Here is a 16,251-nt window from a genome sequence, read left to right on the forward strand (position 1 = left end):
TAAACTGCAATTCCTGTTTTTGTCTTTTAGAGTTAGAGATGTGTTGATAGAGGAGATGACGTTCCTAAAAGTTTTGTATAACACGTAAAGACTCACAAAAGGCAAGGAAAGCATTTCAGGCCGCGAGCAAAGCGCTTGAGAGGGCCTATCACCGGTGTGGTACTTTGGTGTGGCTACAGAATTGGGAGGGGGTGAGGAAGCGGTGGCTCGTGAATCTGCAGAAACAGGCACAGATTGTTGGTCTTTGTAGGTTAGGAATTCCTAGCCTTTGTAAATTAGGACAATAACATTGGTGATTATCTTTCTAAGCACCTAAAGACATGTTAAGTCGCTGAGAGGAAAACTGGGAACACTGAGTCAGTTAGGAAGCTGTTGGAGTCAGTCAGGCCAGTGATGATGAATTTTGAAGAACAAGAGGGAAGTGAAGAGGATGGAGAAGTGGATTTCAGAAATGGGGACTCTTAAGAGAAAATTCCAGAGTTAGTGTAAACAGAGAAGAGGATGGGTGATAAAGAAACCAAAATGTGTTGAGCAGTGACAAGCATTTTACCAAGTTCCCTTAACTCTCCTTCACTCCATAAGATAAGTGGTAATTTAAAGATGAGAAGTTAGTGAATAGCCCAGCATCACACATGTGGAGCTATAACCCAGGCTGTCTGGCTCACAAGTTGGTTTTCTTTCTGCTCCTTTTGTTGCCTCTCTATAGGATATATATTTTTTAAATTCTAATCATTTTTTTCCATGGAAGTCTGTCTCATATTGTAGTTTCATAAAGTGAAATGATGAGCAATTCAAGAGTCTCTAAATAACTATAATTTGAAGCTTCAAATTACTTCTCAAGTGTAAGCTAATTAAATCTTGCAAGGCCAGCCCCTTTAAAGTTGAATATAATTTGTCATCTTTTGCCATGTTGTTAGACTACATCCTTTGCAGTGTGACGATTGCACACCCTGCATTTTCTGTTGGTTGACATGTGGTTTATAGGGCTGTGGGGCAAAGGGTAATAATTATTCCCAGGCCCTCTGGTGAAATTTATCAGAAACTAATTCAGAAGCTGTACTGTCACCACTAAGCTAGTTCACAGTTCAGAAAACAGTGATCACTCAGGGATGTCTGACAAATATGGTGTCACCATAAATTGAAGAAATAGGAAGTAAGTAACAATTATTGATGGTTTATTGCAGGAGACCTTCTGAGCTTTTCAAAAGAGAGGCTTTATATAAATCCGTAGAGAAGATCTGATTATAATAAGCAGGATAGAATACTGTCACCAGCTTTTTCCTGCCACTTGGATTCTTCCTTTCCTCTCCAGCCAAATTCACATGTCTTGTTCCCTTTTTCCATTGTGCGAACTGAAGGAACACTGAAAGGCAGTCGTGAAGTTTGGAAATAGCTAAAGCCCATGCCTGAAATCATGCCTTACACATGCGTGAACTTAAAATCTCTGGGTCCAAGGTAAAGAGAGGATCCGTCGTAGCTGTTTAGAGGACAGATGCTACGACCAGACACCCTGGATCTGAATCCTGCTTCTGGCACTCATTTGCCATGTGACCCTAGGCAGTTTACTTACCACTGCTGTGCCTCAGTTTCTTCACTTACAAAGTGTCAATACTAAGACATATCTCTTAGGGTTGTTGGAAGATCAAACAATATATGTAAAGAACTTAGAACAATGCCTGGCACAGAGAAACCCCTATGTAAGTGTTCATTGTTACTACTATTCTTGATATTTATATGTATTAGCTTCTATTTCAGTGTGTTACAATGTCTGTTATTAAATTTAGATAATAAAGCATTTGATATCTTATTTCCAATAAGCAAATTTTTTAGTAGAATAAGAATAGACAGTCTCTTTTATGCTTAACCATTACAGTGTTTTGCCCTGATTTTGTTGTGTAAATCTTTCAAATAGAAAAGATTTAAAACTGGACCATAAGTTCTAAAACTGCTATCTAAATTGAACATGGCTTCTGTGCTTTTAAAAAAAAATGTATTTTCTTTGTAAAATTGGAAACAATTTAGAGCACCCACATTCCTTCTGGTTTAAGTAATCTACAGAAAATTTAAGTGACAAGAAAGGTGGGATTCGCCAGATTTATGATTGGCAAAGGGAAGTTGGGAACAGCTTCTTTGTAGCAGGTGTAGTTATTTTAATGGATATACCAGACTGGTCCATAAACCCACCCAGTTGCTGCACCATTCCACAGATGGTCACTTAAACAATTTAATGTCACTAAAATGGTTCTGGTAAAGAATTCTTTAAAACAAACTGCAATGATTCATCATTTTGAGCTCTCTGAAATACCTTCATTACCCTAATGGCCCGTAGTCAGAACATTTTTCTTCAAATTTTTTCCCCTCCCTCTGGCTCATCTTTTTCTGTCCAAACCCTCACCTTTCACTGCATATTTTCAATGCCGTTTATCAGGTTTTTGTTTCATTCATATTATCTGGCCTCTATTTAGGAAACATCCTGACTTCAAATATCATGCTTTGTGAACTGATTTTTAGTAACTTTTTGGGTAATCTTACCCTCAAGTTCTGAGGCCCTTTGTTTGTGAGAGGTAGGAACTTGGCAGAGGGATTGACATGCACAAAGGCTGAGTGGTGAGAGGCCTATGGCATTGAAGGTATGAAGTGATGTATGCATTCAGCAGGTCCTTACATAAGGCACAGCATGTACAATGTGCCAGACTTTCAGCCATGATGATGGGAGCGTGGGTGGATCTATCACAAGGCATCCACTTCCTCACTGAGGTCAATGGCAGACAGTGCTAATTGATCATGGCAACCTCGCAGTTCTTCTTCACAGAACACTCTGGATACTGCCAGTCACTGGAGGTTGGAACTGAAGATGAAACCTATTTGCCATCCATGATATGATTTTTGCAAAAGACATAAAGTTTTCTTCAAATGGATTTTTCTTATATTGATTCTCCATAAAAAAAGAAGAAGAAAGAAATGGAGGACAAAACATTAAATCTCAACTTCATGAAGGCAGTTCTTTAGGGAGGAAATATAGCATGGTTCAGAATATCAGACCTCTCAAGCAAGCCTTTGTCGAGTGCTAGATTCAGTCAGTTCATAGTTCAATTTTTTGACGAGTACCTAAGTGCTGAAACTTGCTGCTGTTGCTTGAAGTGGGGTCAATATACTTTAGATACCAAACTGGAAGCAGAGTTGACATTCTGTTATAGTTCAGAATGTGAATTTCATTCGTATCAGACTGAGAGCCATTCTGTGCAAAGGTGGGTTAATCAGGAGCTTTGAGTATGCCCATGCAAGTGGATGAGTACTTGTTATAACCTCAAAGTTCTGGAATATAAAACAAAATTTAGTCAGTGATAACAGATAACACATAGAGCACATAAATGTCTTATTTAGGCTATGTTAAGCACTTTACATACATTATTACATTTGCTCCTCATAGCAATTTTACAAGGTCGCACCTACTTCTTGTCTTCAGTTAAAGGTGAGAAAACTGTGAAGAGAGAGCCCTAACTTGCCCAATGTACTACAACTAATAAGTCAGAGAATCACAATTTAGGTCCCAACAGTCTAACTGTAAAGACTGTTCTCCTAACTGGCACACTGCCCCTCCTTCACCAGGTTGCAGGGTTTGTAATTCTTCTTGATTAAAGGATCATATGATCTATTTCTGCCTCTGGCTTCAAAGATGCAAGCCCTTTGGTCACGTGGGACCTTCTTCAGTAGTAGCTTCTAGAGCTCTGTATCTGGGGGTAGGTAGCTGGTGAATCATAGCCTCACCAACACCGCCAGGATAATGGAGAACCTGGTTAAGGTTAGTTTTGAAGAACATAGCAAGAATGCCTCAGGACCTGAGATTGGAGTGGACACTTCTGAAGTTAGCCAGGAAGAGGCAGGGATTGACGAGAACCAAAAGGCAGAGGAGTGTTTTCCTCAGTAGTTAGACATGTTTCTCAAAATGTGGTCTTTGGACCAACTGCATTAGAAGTGCTAGGAAGGCCCAAGTCCAGAAGTATCTCCCCCATATTGCTTTTTAATTAACAAAGTAAGGTTTTTCTTAACTCAGGGACAGGAGCATATTAGAGTACAGGGGAGTGTAAGAACCTGAAGGAAGGGTACGAGGGTGACTGAGCACACTGATGGAGCTGCCACGTGTTGCTCTTTTTCTTTTTTTTGGCTGAAGGAGCTGTACCGGCCTTGGTGTTCTCTTGTCTGTCTCGAGGCCCTTCCTCAGGCTCCCGTCATCCTAGGAACAGACCACCCATGCTTTTCCTCCCTCAGCTCCTGAGAGGAGAGGGCTGTGGTTTCCCCAGGCGAAGTTGCTCTTTGGTGACAAGTCGCTGTCCTCTCCTGCAGTCACTTTCTCACACTTCAGGTTCTCATGCAGATTGCTAGGTGGCCTTGTTACTGGGTGGAGGGGGGAGACAGGACCAGAAGCACGAGGCTGCTCCGCCTGGCCTGTGGGAGCCAGCTTCATGTCTCTGCCTGTTTGCAAAACTGCTGCCTCCTTTCATCCCACTTCTCTTTTATCTTTACCATCTCAGTATCTGACAAGAAGCTATAAAACTTTTACCAATGAATAAACTATGTCCAGAATTTTTATATCCCTAAAGTCTCATGACATGGTAAGTAAGCCCTCAGTAAATGTTTATTTTCAGGGAGTGTTGTTTGTGACACACAGGAGGCCCAGAGCCAACGTGCCAGCTCCAAGCACGGTCGGTACAGGCTCCTGGCCAGGGTCGGGGCTTACCCCAGCGTGTGCCCGGATGCCTGGTATCATCTTTTAGAAGTTATTCTATATACATCTGCATGGGAGTTTCTAGCTGAGAAGGACTAATTGTTCAGGTATTTTGCTCCAGTTGATGTATCAAAGGAAGGGCAGCAAGAGTTGGGCATAGCAACAAATGATGTTACAGAGGGCGGCCTTCTGTTTTCACAGTAACCTTGCAAGTTAGGGATTAGCCCCACCTACAGATGAAAAAACTAATGCTCTGACAATCACTCACTCACATTTCACAGATAGTAAGTAGTAAAAGCAGGATTTAAAACCAAGTTGGTTCTCATCCACAGCCTGTGCTTACTGCTGTTGCTCTTTTGGGATGCCAGGATGACAGTAACAGCCCTAATAATACCGACAGCAACCCTGCATGGGTGCTGCTGTGTTGCTCCTTTAGCAAGCTTGGTGGCATTGTCAGGCCTGCTAGCAAGAACCCACTGTCTTGTCCACATTCTTTCTTTCCCACTTTTTGACCTTCCATTTTTCCTTGATCCTCCTCTATTTCCTTGTCTACTTTTACCTCCTTCCAGAATTAGAGTATACCCTGGCTTTCCCTTTCCTGCCAAAACTCAAAATGACTTTTCATCCATTACTGCTTGCATGTTGAGTTGTACCTTGTTGAATGAATTCTAAGTGCAGTTGACCTTCTGTAAATGCAGTGGTGTGTAAGTGAAGCCAAAGGGTGCTATTTACAGGCTCTTTCTGCAAAAGCAATGAGGCCCTGGTCATTCATAGTGAAGGTGAAAATGCTCTGAGGCTAGGATCAGCTGATGCTCCTCTTTGAGAGGAAGTGAGAGAGGCAGGTGGGTGTTAAACTGTGTACTTGGGCGGAAGGGTTGGCACCACTGTAGACCGTGCTTTGTGACTGCCATCTTACCACATCCAAAAAATTAAGTCAAATGTTCTATATTCAGAGCTACTCCCTGTTCCTTTGTTCCCTTTCTTAAACTAAAAGAAAAACAAGATGTTGCAATGACTAATATTCTAGTTCCAAGAGCATCACAGACCAAAACAGGTGATTTTATGCTATTGCTATAGAAATAGCAGTAAAAGAAATAGCCATAAACCTTGCTTTTCAATGATACAGTTATTCTCTTTTAGACTATTGGTGCCGTAACAGACATTCTCCTCTTAAGTAAACAAGGAATGGAACATCTATCAATGTAGGGTTTTTTTCTTTACATGAAGACTTTTTTTCTTTTTTAGCTAAAACCATGCTATATAGAAAAATAAAAATTAAGTGGTCATTCCTAATTGCTGCCTCAGTTTGGAATTCATGCAGATGCTTCTGTAAACCCATAGTTTCTATATATAGTCTTATGATTTTGCTTATATAGCTGCTCTTGAGGGTGCTGATTTGGGGGAGCAGGGGTAAAAAATGGAAATGGGGAAATGAGCAGGAAGGCTGTGCAGGCATGCAGAGACAAGGCTTGGGAAGAGGCACAGGCTGGGAAATGGAGAAATGAGTGGATCCAGCGTAGACCTGCAGAGAGGAAAGATGAATCAAGAATGACTCTTAGGGTCCTGGTTTGAGCCATTGGAGAGTGGTGAGGAAGGGCACTAGGGCTCTTTTCTTGATGGGTTTCATGTGAAATTTCTAAGGGAAGAGTCAGGCAAGCAGTTTGGAGTTCAAGGAATGAGTCAGGGCTAGACATGAAGATGGAATTGTCAACCTAGCAAAGTTTAAAATCAGAGGTGGGTATGAAAATAGTCCCCAAGGAAAAGAATGCTTTAAAAAAGCAGAGAAAAGAACCCAGAAGCTCCCAGATTTAAATCTTTAGGAGCTATTTGAATGAATATTTTAGCTCCTCCCAAAATGTTGCTGAAATAATATGTAAGTCCAGCTTTAGAAAAAAGACAAATTAAATAATGAATGCTTCAGAACTCAAATGTGAAAAATGCTAGGCATTATACTTCTTCCCGTCAGATAAGCTTGTTATCTAATTGGACATATTTTTTAAAGAGAGCAGTCGTTCCCTGCCTTCTGGAAAGCAGTGCCTTATTTCTGCTTTGAACTTTGGCACAAATATAGCTCATGTGACCACTTTAGCCTCGTGCTGGGAACTTGTGAATTGACTGTAGAACTGAATGAGTTAATTTGCCACCTCTTCTCAAGCTGTAATTTCTAACCAACAGGATTTTGCTCAGATGGTGAATTCTGCATATTGTGTAACTTAATTGGGAAATGTGTTTACACTGATAAGCTTCCATCCTAATCCATATGAAGGAAAGCTTTCTAATTTCACCTTTCATTTACTACAATTTTTAAAGATAAAGAAATGTATAAAAATGGAACCAAAGTGTTACCACTAATGCAATCCATAATAACCAAATCTGTTTGCTTTTTATTCCAAAACAATCATCAGGCCCTGCAGTGAAACATTTCTTGGTGTTTTTCTTTAGGTCTTCTACAAATGATCATCCTCTGACTCCAGGGACCTATAGATTTTATTATATGGCCTTCCAGCTTGTGTGTTATAGCATTGAACTGTCATCTATAGCATCCATTAGAATGTTATTGACATAATGCCCACTCATATTGAACTAAGCACTCAATAAACCGCTATAAGTAAATTGTTGTGCTCTTACCTTGAAGGATAGTCTATTGATTCCCCACAAGTATGGGCCTAGCAGAATGACCCTTGCTACAATTCCCTGTGGTACCTGTAAAACATTGCATAATGTCTTTTTTGAGGTCCCAGAAGTAAAGAATTATTTTAAATATTCTCTTTTGTGTATTGTTGTTTGTATAGAAGTAATTTTATTTCAAATTAAGCTAACCACTAAACATTACTTTGTCCTTATGTGCTAAAACTCTTCCATTTATAAATTACATTATAAATAAAAGCAATCCATGCCCATAAGAAAATTTGGAATCATTCTTCAAAAGTAACTGATTTTAATAGTTTTTTTGTGAGTGCCTTCAGAGATTGTGTATTTGTATATGTTTGTATGATATTATCTCTTTTTCCATAGATAGAATCATACCATTCACACTTTTTGGAAATTTGTTTGGTGTGGTAACAGTGGGACCTTCTGCTTTACCTATCTTGGGAATTTTTCCATATTACTACATACTAATTGGTATCATTCTTTTAATAGCTGCCATATGCATCATAGACCCCATGGCAGACCTCTAAATTTTCCCTCTGTTTCTTTGTTTTTCTGTTAGTATTATAATGAACATCCATGTAATTGTGTATTTATGTACTTACAAAATTGCCTCCATTTAAAGACATGTAAGATTATATGTAAAAAGTAGAATCAGAATATATATATATATATAATTACCTAAGGAGTCAAAATCTTCTACAGCTATAGGGATACATTCAGGAGAGCAGAGGTAAGGAGGGAGAGAAAATCTGAAGAGTGAATTTTGGAAGTGTTCAAGGACATTTGACAGATTTAACCCCTTTGGGTTACTGTCAAATTTTCACACCAGGCAACTCCTAACAATTTTTTAAGTCTATAAATAATTGGAACTCTCCAATATTCAGGGTTTGTGTGGAATTTTATGTTGATAAATGAGCACCCAAATTGATACTTTTGGATTCATGAAAAGTGTACTTCTAGTGCCCAATGTCTTCTCTATCATGGTCTTCAGAAAGTGATCGTTTATGATGGTACTATTCAGCTCAACATACTTGTCCAATAACTGGAATAAGCAATATCCTAACCTTGTGTATGAACAAAAGGTTACAGTGCTTGGTGTTGTAGTTCCTAAAATGCAGGTGAGTTCTTTGGCAAGTTCAGGGCTGAGTATTTTGTGGGGTTAGGAGAGTGGATGGTGCAAGCATTCCATAATTTGAATTCTCTTTATGTTAGAGATGCTTATTTTTTTAAGTAGACAACTTATACCCAAACTGTAGCTTCTCTAAGGAAGGCTTGAAAACGGATGATCTTGAACAAGGAGAAAGAGGAAAATAAAGCTGAAAATCAACTAGAAGCATACATCTGGAGGACTAATATGTTTATAAAGTAGATAATTTTCACATTCATCATTTTCTCAGCAGAGTGGGCAGATGTTATTATCCCCAATTTATAGGTGAAGGAATTGAGACCCCCAAGAGGTTGACTAGTTCTTCTAACCTTTGTCCTTTAATAATAAAGATATGAATGTTACTGTAGTAGTTTCCTAAGGCTGTCATACAAATTAACCACAAACTGGGTAGCTTAGACCAACAGAAAGTTATTGCCCACAGTTCTGGAAGCTAAAAATCCCATCTGAGGGTATCAGCAGGGTTGGTTCCTTCTTAAGAGCACTGAATGAGAATCTGTACTATGCCTCTCTCTCCTAGCTTTTGGCCAGTAGTTGCCAGTAGTCTTTGTCATTTCTTGACCTGTAGATGCATCATGAGATTTCTACCTCTGTTGTCACACGATGTCCTCTCTCTCTCTGTGTCTGTGTACAGATTTCCCTCTACTGATATGATAGTGATAATGATAAGAACACCAATCATTGGATTACAGCACTATCTAATCCAGCATGACTTTATCTTAATTTGATGATATCTCCCTAGACCATCTCCCTAAACCAGGGTTTAAGACTTGGACATATCTTTCTCGGGGACACAGCTCAACCCATAACAGTGACTGTGGGTCATTGAATGAACATTTTCCAAGAGCACAGGCGCATCAAGAAAATCGTGTATTTCATATGAATGGAATAGAAATAAGAATTCTGACTCTTTTCTATACCTTTCTCTTAAATTTCCATTTACTCAGAGTTCCATCACCAATAGTGATTTTTGTACATAAACATCATTGCACATTTTCAAATACACTATTTTGCAAACCATTTCCTTGTAGTTATACCTAGTAGAGTTATTTGATGGCATCACTGGTGATGTGCATTCAGATTTGGTCATTGTTAGGTCATGGTAAGAAAAATAAATGCCATTTTGGCTTTAAGAACAATTGATTCTAATAAATAAATAAATCATCAGAAATCTGACATCAGTTTTGCAAGTTCATTCTAACCGGAAGTGAACATTCACACATGGTTGTAAATGATTGTACATACAGAAGAAAAGTGAATAGGTAATCTGAATAGATGAGTTAATCTACACTCTTGGATGGTTGCCACCATTTACTCAAATACTCACTAAGGTTGCCATTATTAAAAAAAAATTGTCAATCAAAAATAAAGATATAAGAGGTGAATTGAAAATTGAATTGAAAAGTAATTTTACTTTGAAATGGTTTGCAAATGTAGATGTTAAGTTTGGAATGAATGTCATTAAAGACCATAGCTGGGAGAGTTATACAACTGCTAGTCAATCACTAAGATATTGTAATAAATGAGGTTGATTTTCCTGTTGACTACCCCTTTTTTTTTAACATGGTCTCATTACTTTTCGATCATATTGCTGACCCTTAGCTATTGAATGCTCACTAACAGATATAATAATATTTTAACTCATATATATATATATATATATATATATATATACATATATATATATTTTTTTTTTTTTTAAGTATCTGTAAGTGCAAGAGGAGCAGTGCCAGCGTTGCTTGTCTTTTTCTGCTTCGCTAGGTCACAGGAGGTTTTAGATGGTGAAAATCAAGCCTGTGTGACAACTGAAGAGCTGTTTTATAAGCAGCCTTCCTTACAGCAACTAAATTGTCCCCAAAAAAGCACATGAGCGTAATGAAGCTTTTAAGTAGACACACATGCATTTATATTCTCTCTCTCTCCTGAATGACTAATTTTAATTTTTTTTAAGTAGCAATTCAGCTTGCTTCAGAACCATTTAAGCTTAGCACGTGATTTTGTTTTCCCTCCAAAACCAACTATTCTTGATTATGAGATAGGGAAGGTTTGCATATTTATTTTTGCAGAGACAGTAGAATAAATCCTTATCACTTTATAAATGCCTTAGTCCTAATACCAGCAGAGATTAGAGCCATAAAGGTTAGATTTAATTGAGAACTGTTTTGTGCAAACCAAAACCTGATCCCCATGAGAGTAAAATCATGCCACGCACCCATTGTGTGGTTTTTACTGAGGTTTACAGCCAAGGAAGGTGGATCTTTCTTAATAAATATTTGTTGGGTTACACTGAAAGATCCACTGTAGAGAGGAAAAAAATCTTCCTTCTGAATTTTCACACAGTCCTCAGGAGTATTCAGTCTGGAATGCTCTTCAGATATCTGCATGCTTCCAAACTTGCTTCATTCAACTCTGCTCAAATGGTGCCTTCTCTGGGGGACCCTCCCTAACAGACTTTTCTAAAATAACACTTCCAACCCCATCTGTCTCTTTTGCATTGCTGTACTTCATTTTTCCTCACAGCTTTTATTGAGAGCTTCATATGTGCACTTGTTTGTTTATACTGTCTTCCTCTGTTCATAAGTGCAGGGACTTTGTGTCATTCACTGTGCTATCCCCAATGTCTCCTTCTAGCCTTGGCACTGTGTAGGTGCTTAGTAAATAGATGAGCAAATATGTGGCTCCAGGAGGGCTTCAACAAAGGCAGTTCAGCAAGTACTTCCCATGAAAGTACTGTGATAACCAGGATGTGGTTTTAGCCCTCGGGGAGCCTCTAGGCTAGTAGAAGAGACAGACTGTAGATAACAGGCGATGGTGACACCCATAGTTTTTAACCACGGCTCACTGCAGCAGGGTGAAAGATGCCATGGCCCATAACTCCACCCATTTCTGTTTTCCAGCGTGGAGGTTGGGACATTGATAGAAGATGTAGTCATATATAAACTACTCAAATTTTAGTAATTAAGAAATTAAACATCAAATGCACAGCGTTCACTAGGTGATCCACAGCCACCTGAGTTGATAATGGTTAGGACCTAGGTCAAGCTTTCTGTGTTCCAGGCGCTGCTCTAAGCATTTTTCATATATTCACTTATGCAGTCCTCACCACAGTCTGATGAGTACTATTACGTCCTGCTGTTTCACTGATGGAGAAACCGAGGCATAAGAGGCCCCTCTCTTGTGCTTATACATTTGTAGACTAGGAAGTTTACAAATCGCCAAACCTTTCAGGGCCTTCAGACTTGTGGAATTTGAATGACAGACTGCTTTAAACTCTAAAATGGGCTTTGGAATACCAAATTCTAGCCTTTTAAACTCAATTAGAATGTTACTAGCAAGTGGTAAAACTGAAATATATGGGATCGTGTGTTACTCATCTGTGAAAACAAAGGTAAAGAACATACTTGCATCAGATTATGGCCCATAAAGTGGACTAGACCACCAAGGGAGAATGAAAAAAAAAATTCAGTAATGGAGGTTGGAAAACATGCTGTGGTGAGTCAAAAAAAAAATGTGATTATTTTTCATTTGGAAATCCAAGATGTTTCCAAGGAGGAGGAGGCATTTCAACCTGAACTGTGATGGATGAATATAATTTCAGTTGGCATAATGAGAGAAGAGGCTTTCCAAGGGAAATGCATCAGCAAAGGCATAAAACAACAAAAGGACAGAATAATGCTAAGCAGCAGCAAGCATGCTGGTATTGTCAGTGTGGCAGCCCATTCCAGCGTTCTGTGTCATGTCCTCTGTGTTCATCTTTGATATTAGCTGCAGCTGCTCTGGCTGGTTTGATCAAGCTCACTTGGATAGCATCCCATATTGAGTGCTACCCAGGGCCGCCTTTGATACTGTTGAGAGTCCAGAAATTTATCCACGCACACATGTATCGTCAGTTGATTCTCAACAAAGTACCCAGGCATTTCAGTGAGAAAAGGACAGTCTGCAACAAATGGTGTTGGAACAACTGGGTAAACGTACAGAAAGCAAAGAACCACACTCACCACCTCCCACAATACACAGAAATTAATGTGGATGGATCATAAAATATGAAAACTAAAACAAAGAAGATCTAGAAGGAAACACAGAAAAGCATTTTTGCAGCTTCAGGCTAGGCAAGGATTTTTTAGGACCTAGAAAGCACTACTATAAATAACGATGAACTGGAATTCATGAAAATTAAAAACTTTGGTTAATCAAAAGTCATTAAGCTAATCTAGATAAAGCATGTAGGAGTTTCTGTGTACTATTCTTGGTACTTTTCTCCATTATAAATTATTATTAAATTATTTCCAAATAAAAGATTTTTTTTAATACCATTAAGGCAATAGGCAGGAATATATTCATAATGCAAATATCTGACAAAGGACATGTATCCAAAATATATGAAGAACTCTCAAAAGTATAATAACAAAACAATCTAAAAATTGAGCAAACAACTTGACACTTCACAACATACACCAGTAAACACATGGAAAAGTACTCATTGTCATTTTTCATAAGAGAAATGCAATGAAATCACAATGTTATCCATTTCATACCCACTAGCACTGGCTAACATTACTGTCCGATAGCCTCAGAAACTAGTGAGGCTGTGGAGCTCCTAGAGCACTTTAGGGAACTGTTTCTCTAAAGTTACACACACATCTTGCCCAATGACCAGGATTCCCTCCCCTAATCAAGAGCATGAAAATGCATGTCCAGAAGAAGACCCTCCAAGCATATTCATACAGGTTTTATTCATATGAAAATTCACATTTTATTCAGTAATGGAAGCAAATGTCCATCAAACAGGAAAATGGATAAATTGAAGTCATATAAGATTAAGCAATTTATAAAAAGAACTGTTCGTATATCATAGCATAGATGAATCTCAGAAACATCATCCTAGATGAAAGAAGCCAGTTTCAAAAGAGTGTATTCTACACCATTCCATTTATAAGAACTTCAAGAGCAGATCAAACTTATCCATGGTGTTAGAAATCAGGAGTGAAGATTGACTAGGAGGGCCAGGAAGGAACTTTCTAGGATGATGAAAGTGTTCTGTCTTGACCAGAGTGGTCATTACATGGGTGTATATGTTTAACAAAACACTAAAACCTGTACATTTCAGTTACATAAATTTTATCCCAATAAAGAAGTAAAAGAGACCATAACAATTATTTTTATGATACCCATTCATCATGTGAGGTAGAATGTTGACTCAGCTTCCTGTTGTGAACAATAAATTTGTAAAACCTCTTTACCTTGACATAAAGACCCTGCATGCTTTGGCTGTTGCCCAGCCTGCCTACGTCATGTGCCTCCTTGACCTCCTCCTGCTGGCTTTACTATCTAAAGTAGATCGTTTCTCGATATTTTCTAGTTTGGTCTCTTATGTTTTCTTCATTGCATTCAGCGTAACTTGAATTTGTTTGTTTCTTTATAGTTTTGTGGTTTTTCTTAATCTGCTTTTTCCACTAAAAAAGAAGCTCCAGGAGGGTAGGAGCTTTGCCCTTCTCACCATTGTATTCCCCTTGGTAATCCCAGGATGTTGCTTGGCTCAGTGAATATTTGTTGAACAGGTAAATGAATGAGTTTTGTTGTTATTCCCTGTGTCAATAAAGTGGCAACATACTCAGACATTCCTATTATTGGAATTTTATCCTTACCACTTCAAATAAAAATAATGTAAAGCAAAGCAAATTGATGTACAAGCAAAGCAAACCTTTTATAAAACTGTGTCTCCAGTGAGTTTTTGGTTAATGCTATCAAACTTTTTGTTTGAGGCAGAGGAACTTTTTCTTTCCTTTTCCTTCCCCGAATCTCTTGGTCTTCCCTTCTGATCCCCAGTCAGAGTCACTTACAGAAGAGACCTAATGGGTTTACTTACAACAATATTTTTGAAACGTATCTGTTCCTCTACCGTATTGGTAAAATGTTTGAGCACACTAATGACATAAGTACATTTATGTATTTCCAAAAAGTTACTACACTACCTTATAAGGAACATGCATAAAAGTAACATTTTAAAAGGGTGGGTTAAAGATAGTTCTAATATTTTTCTCCTGCACACCAGTGGGTGGCTGTGTACTACCTTCCCTCTCCATGTGCTCATGCCACTCTGAAGACACTGCCTTGGAAAAAATATTTTACTACGTTTACCTACACATCTGTGTGTTAAAACTACAATAGTGTTAACACTTTCACATTTCAAAACTTACCTCTGACTATGAATTGAAAGGCTTTAGTGCTTTTTTAATGAATTTATGATATCATTTAGTGCAGATAGGGTAGAATTTTTTGGTCTGGGCATACTCTGAAATTGTCTAATCTGATTTTTACTGTAGTTATTCTTAACATTGTTCAATGATAGCTTTTCCATGGAAAAGTATATAAAGTATTTTAGAGGGAGGAAATGATGAGATTAGAAAAGTGGGAAGGGGAGGCCAGGAAGAACTATAGAAAACGCTATGTTGATTTTTTAAATAGTTAATTGCACTGTAAACCTTATATTTGAATGAATACAAATACTGTATTTGAATGAAATGTCTCCTTGAGGGATTACTAATTATAGAAAATTACCAGTTACTTTATCTAGACAAAATTGCCAAAAACGGGAGGAAAAAACAACTATTCTCTGATAAGAAGACAGTCTTTAAGGGAGCATCAATTCAACAACAGAGCAGCCTGAGACAGGTTTGGTGATTTTAAGCCTGCTGTGTTACTTCTGAGACCTAAAGGAAGTAGAACATAAAAATGAGCCTCTATCAGTTTGAAGCAAACCTAATCTTTGTGATCATGGCTGTGGTCTAAATCTGTTAAAGATGTTGAAATTCAGTGTCCTTGGTATCATTGCAGGTTGACCTGAATAGTGAGCAATAAACGTGTGTATTATAATTCTGGTTCCAAGATATGTGCTTAGAAAGTGAAACCGACAGTCAGTGTTTTGTGTCTGTCTCTAAGCAGACCAAGAGCCTATATAAAATGACAGGTGCATTTTTAGGGAAAGAAGCCTATAATGTTTTCCTATTTAGTAGGTGACAGTATGTCCCAAGATAACACAACCTTAAGGGGCTGGAACAAGATGGTTATTAAAGGCAAGCACTTTCTCAGTTCATACAAATTGAATTTTTTCATAGGCTGGAAGACTGTTCAAATCTAGTGCAGAGTACTGAAATAAATTAGCATATTAAGTGAATTTATACATTCTGGCTTGTGAGCACTTTGAATTTAAGGAAGAAAATTTATTACTTCATGAAAGAAAAAGGCAATTCTTAAATTCTGTGTTTGATCTCCCTGTTGGAAAGGGCCTATATGATAAATTATATCATTTTGATGATTATCCAAAGAAGTGGTTATTATATTGATGGGAATCTTTCTCCTTTATTTTTTTCAGAATTACTGATTTAGGGAACATCAAAAGAAGATTGTATTTATCAACGGTCCATAAGGAATTATCCTCAACCCCTCTTCATGCAAAAATCCCACTCTTCATGATCAAGCGCAAAATTGTAAGTGTCACATGAATGTTGTTTAAAATATTAAATTCAATTCAGTGAATATTAATTGTGGACCTACTCTGTGTATAAGGCACTTTGTTAAGTACTGTGGTAGTATAAAAAATGAATAGAATTCATGCTTTTCCTTTCCTTCCCATGAAAGAATTTAAGATCTGCTGGGTGGGAGAATATAATTATTTGAACATCTAGAATATCACCAAATCTGTGGCAGG

The 16,251-nt window shown here is 38.0% G+C and overlaps 1 protein-coding gene across 8 annotated transcripts in view; it reads left to right on the forward strand.

Annotated features, from left to right (window-relative positions):
• Nucleotides 1-16,251, forward strand: part of CFAP20DC (CFAP20 domain containing) — a 186,529-nt gene that overhangs the window by 41,388 nt on the left and 128,890 nt on the right. For all 8 annotated transcript variants that reach the window (XM_036878571.2, XM_036878567.2, XM_036878569.2 and 5 more), the window contains one exon: nucleotides 15,916-16,030. In XM_036878571.2, coding sequence (XP_036734466.2) covers nucleotides 15,916-16,030 — 115 coding nt within the window. The remainder of the gene's footprint in view (nucleotides 1-15,915; nucleotides 16,031-16,251) is intronic.

This window comes from Manis pentadactyla, chromosome 1 (assembly GCF_030020395.1).
Source record: "Manis pentadactyla isolate mManPen7 chromosome 1, mManPen7.hap1, whole genome shotgun sequence".
Classification (NCBI taxonomy): domain Eukaryota; kingdom Metazoa; phylum Chordata; class Mammalia; order Pholidota; family Manidae; genus Manis; species Manis pentadactyla.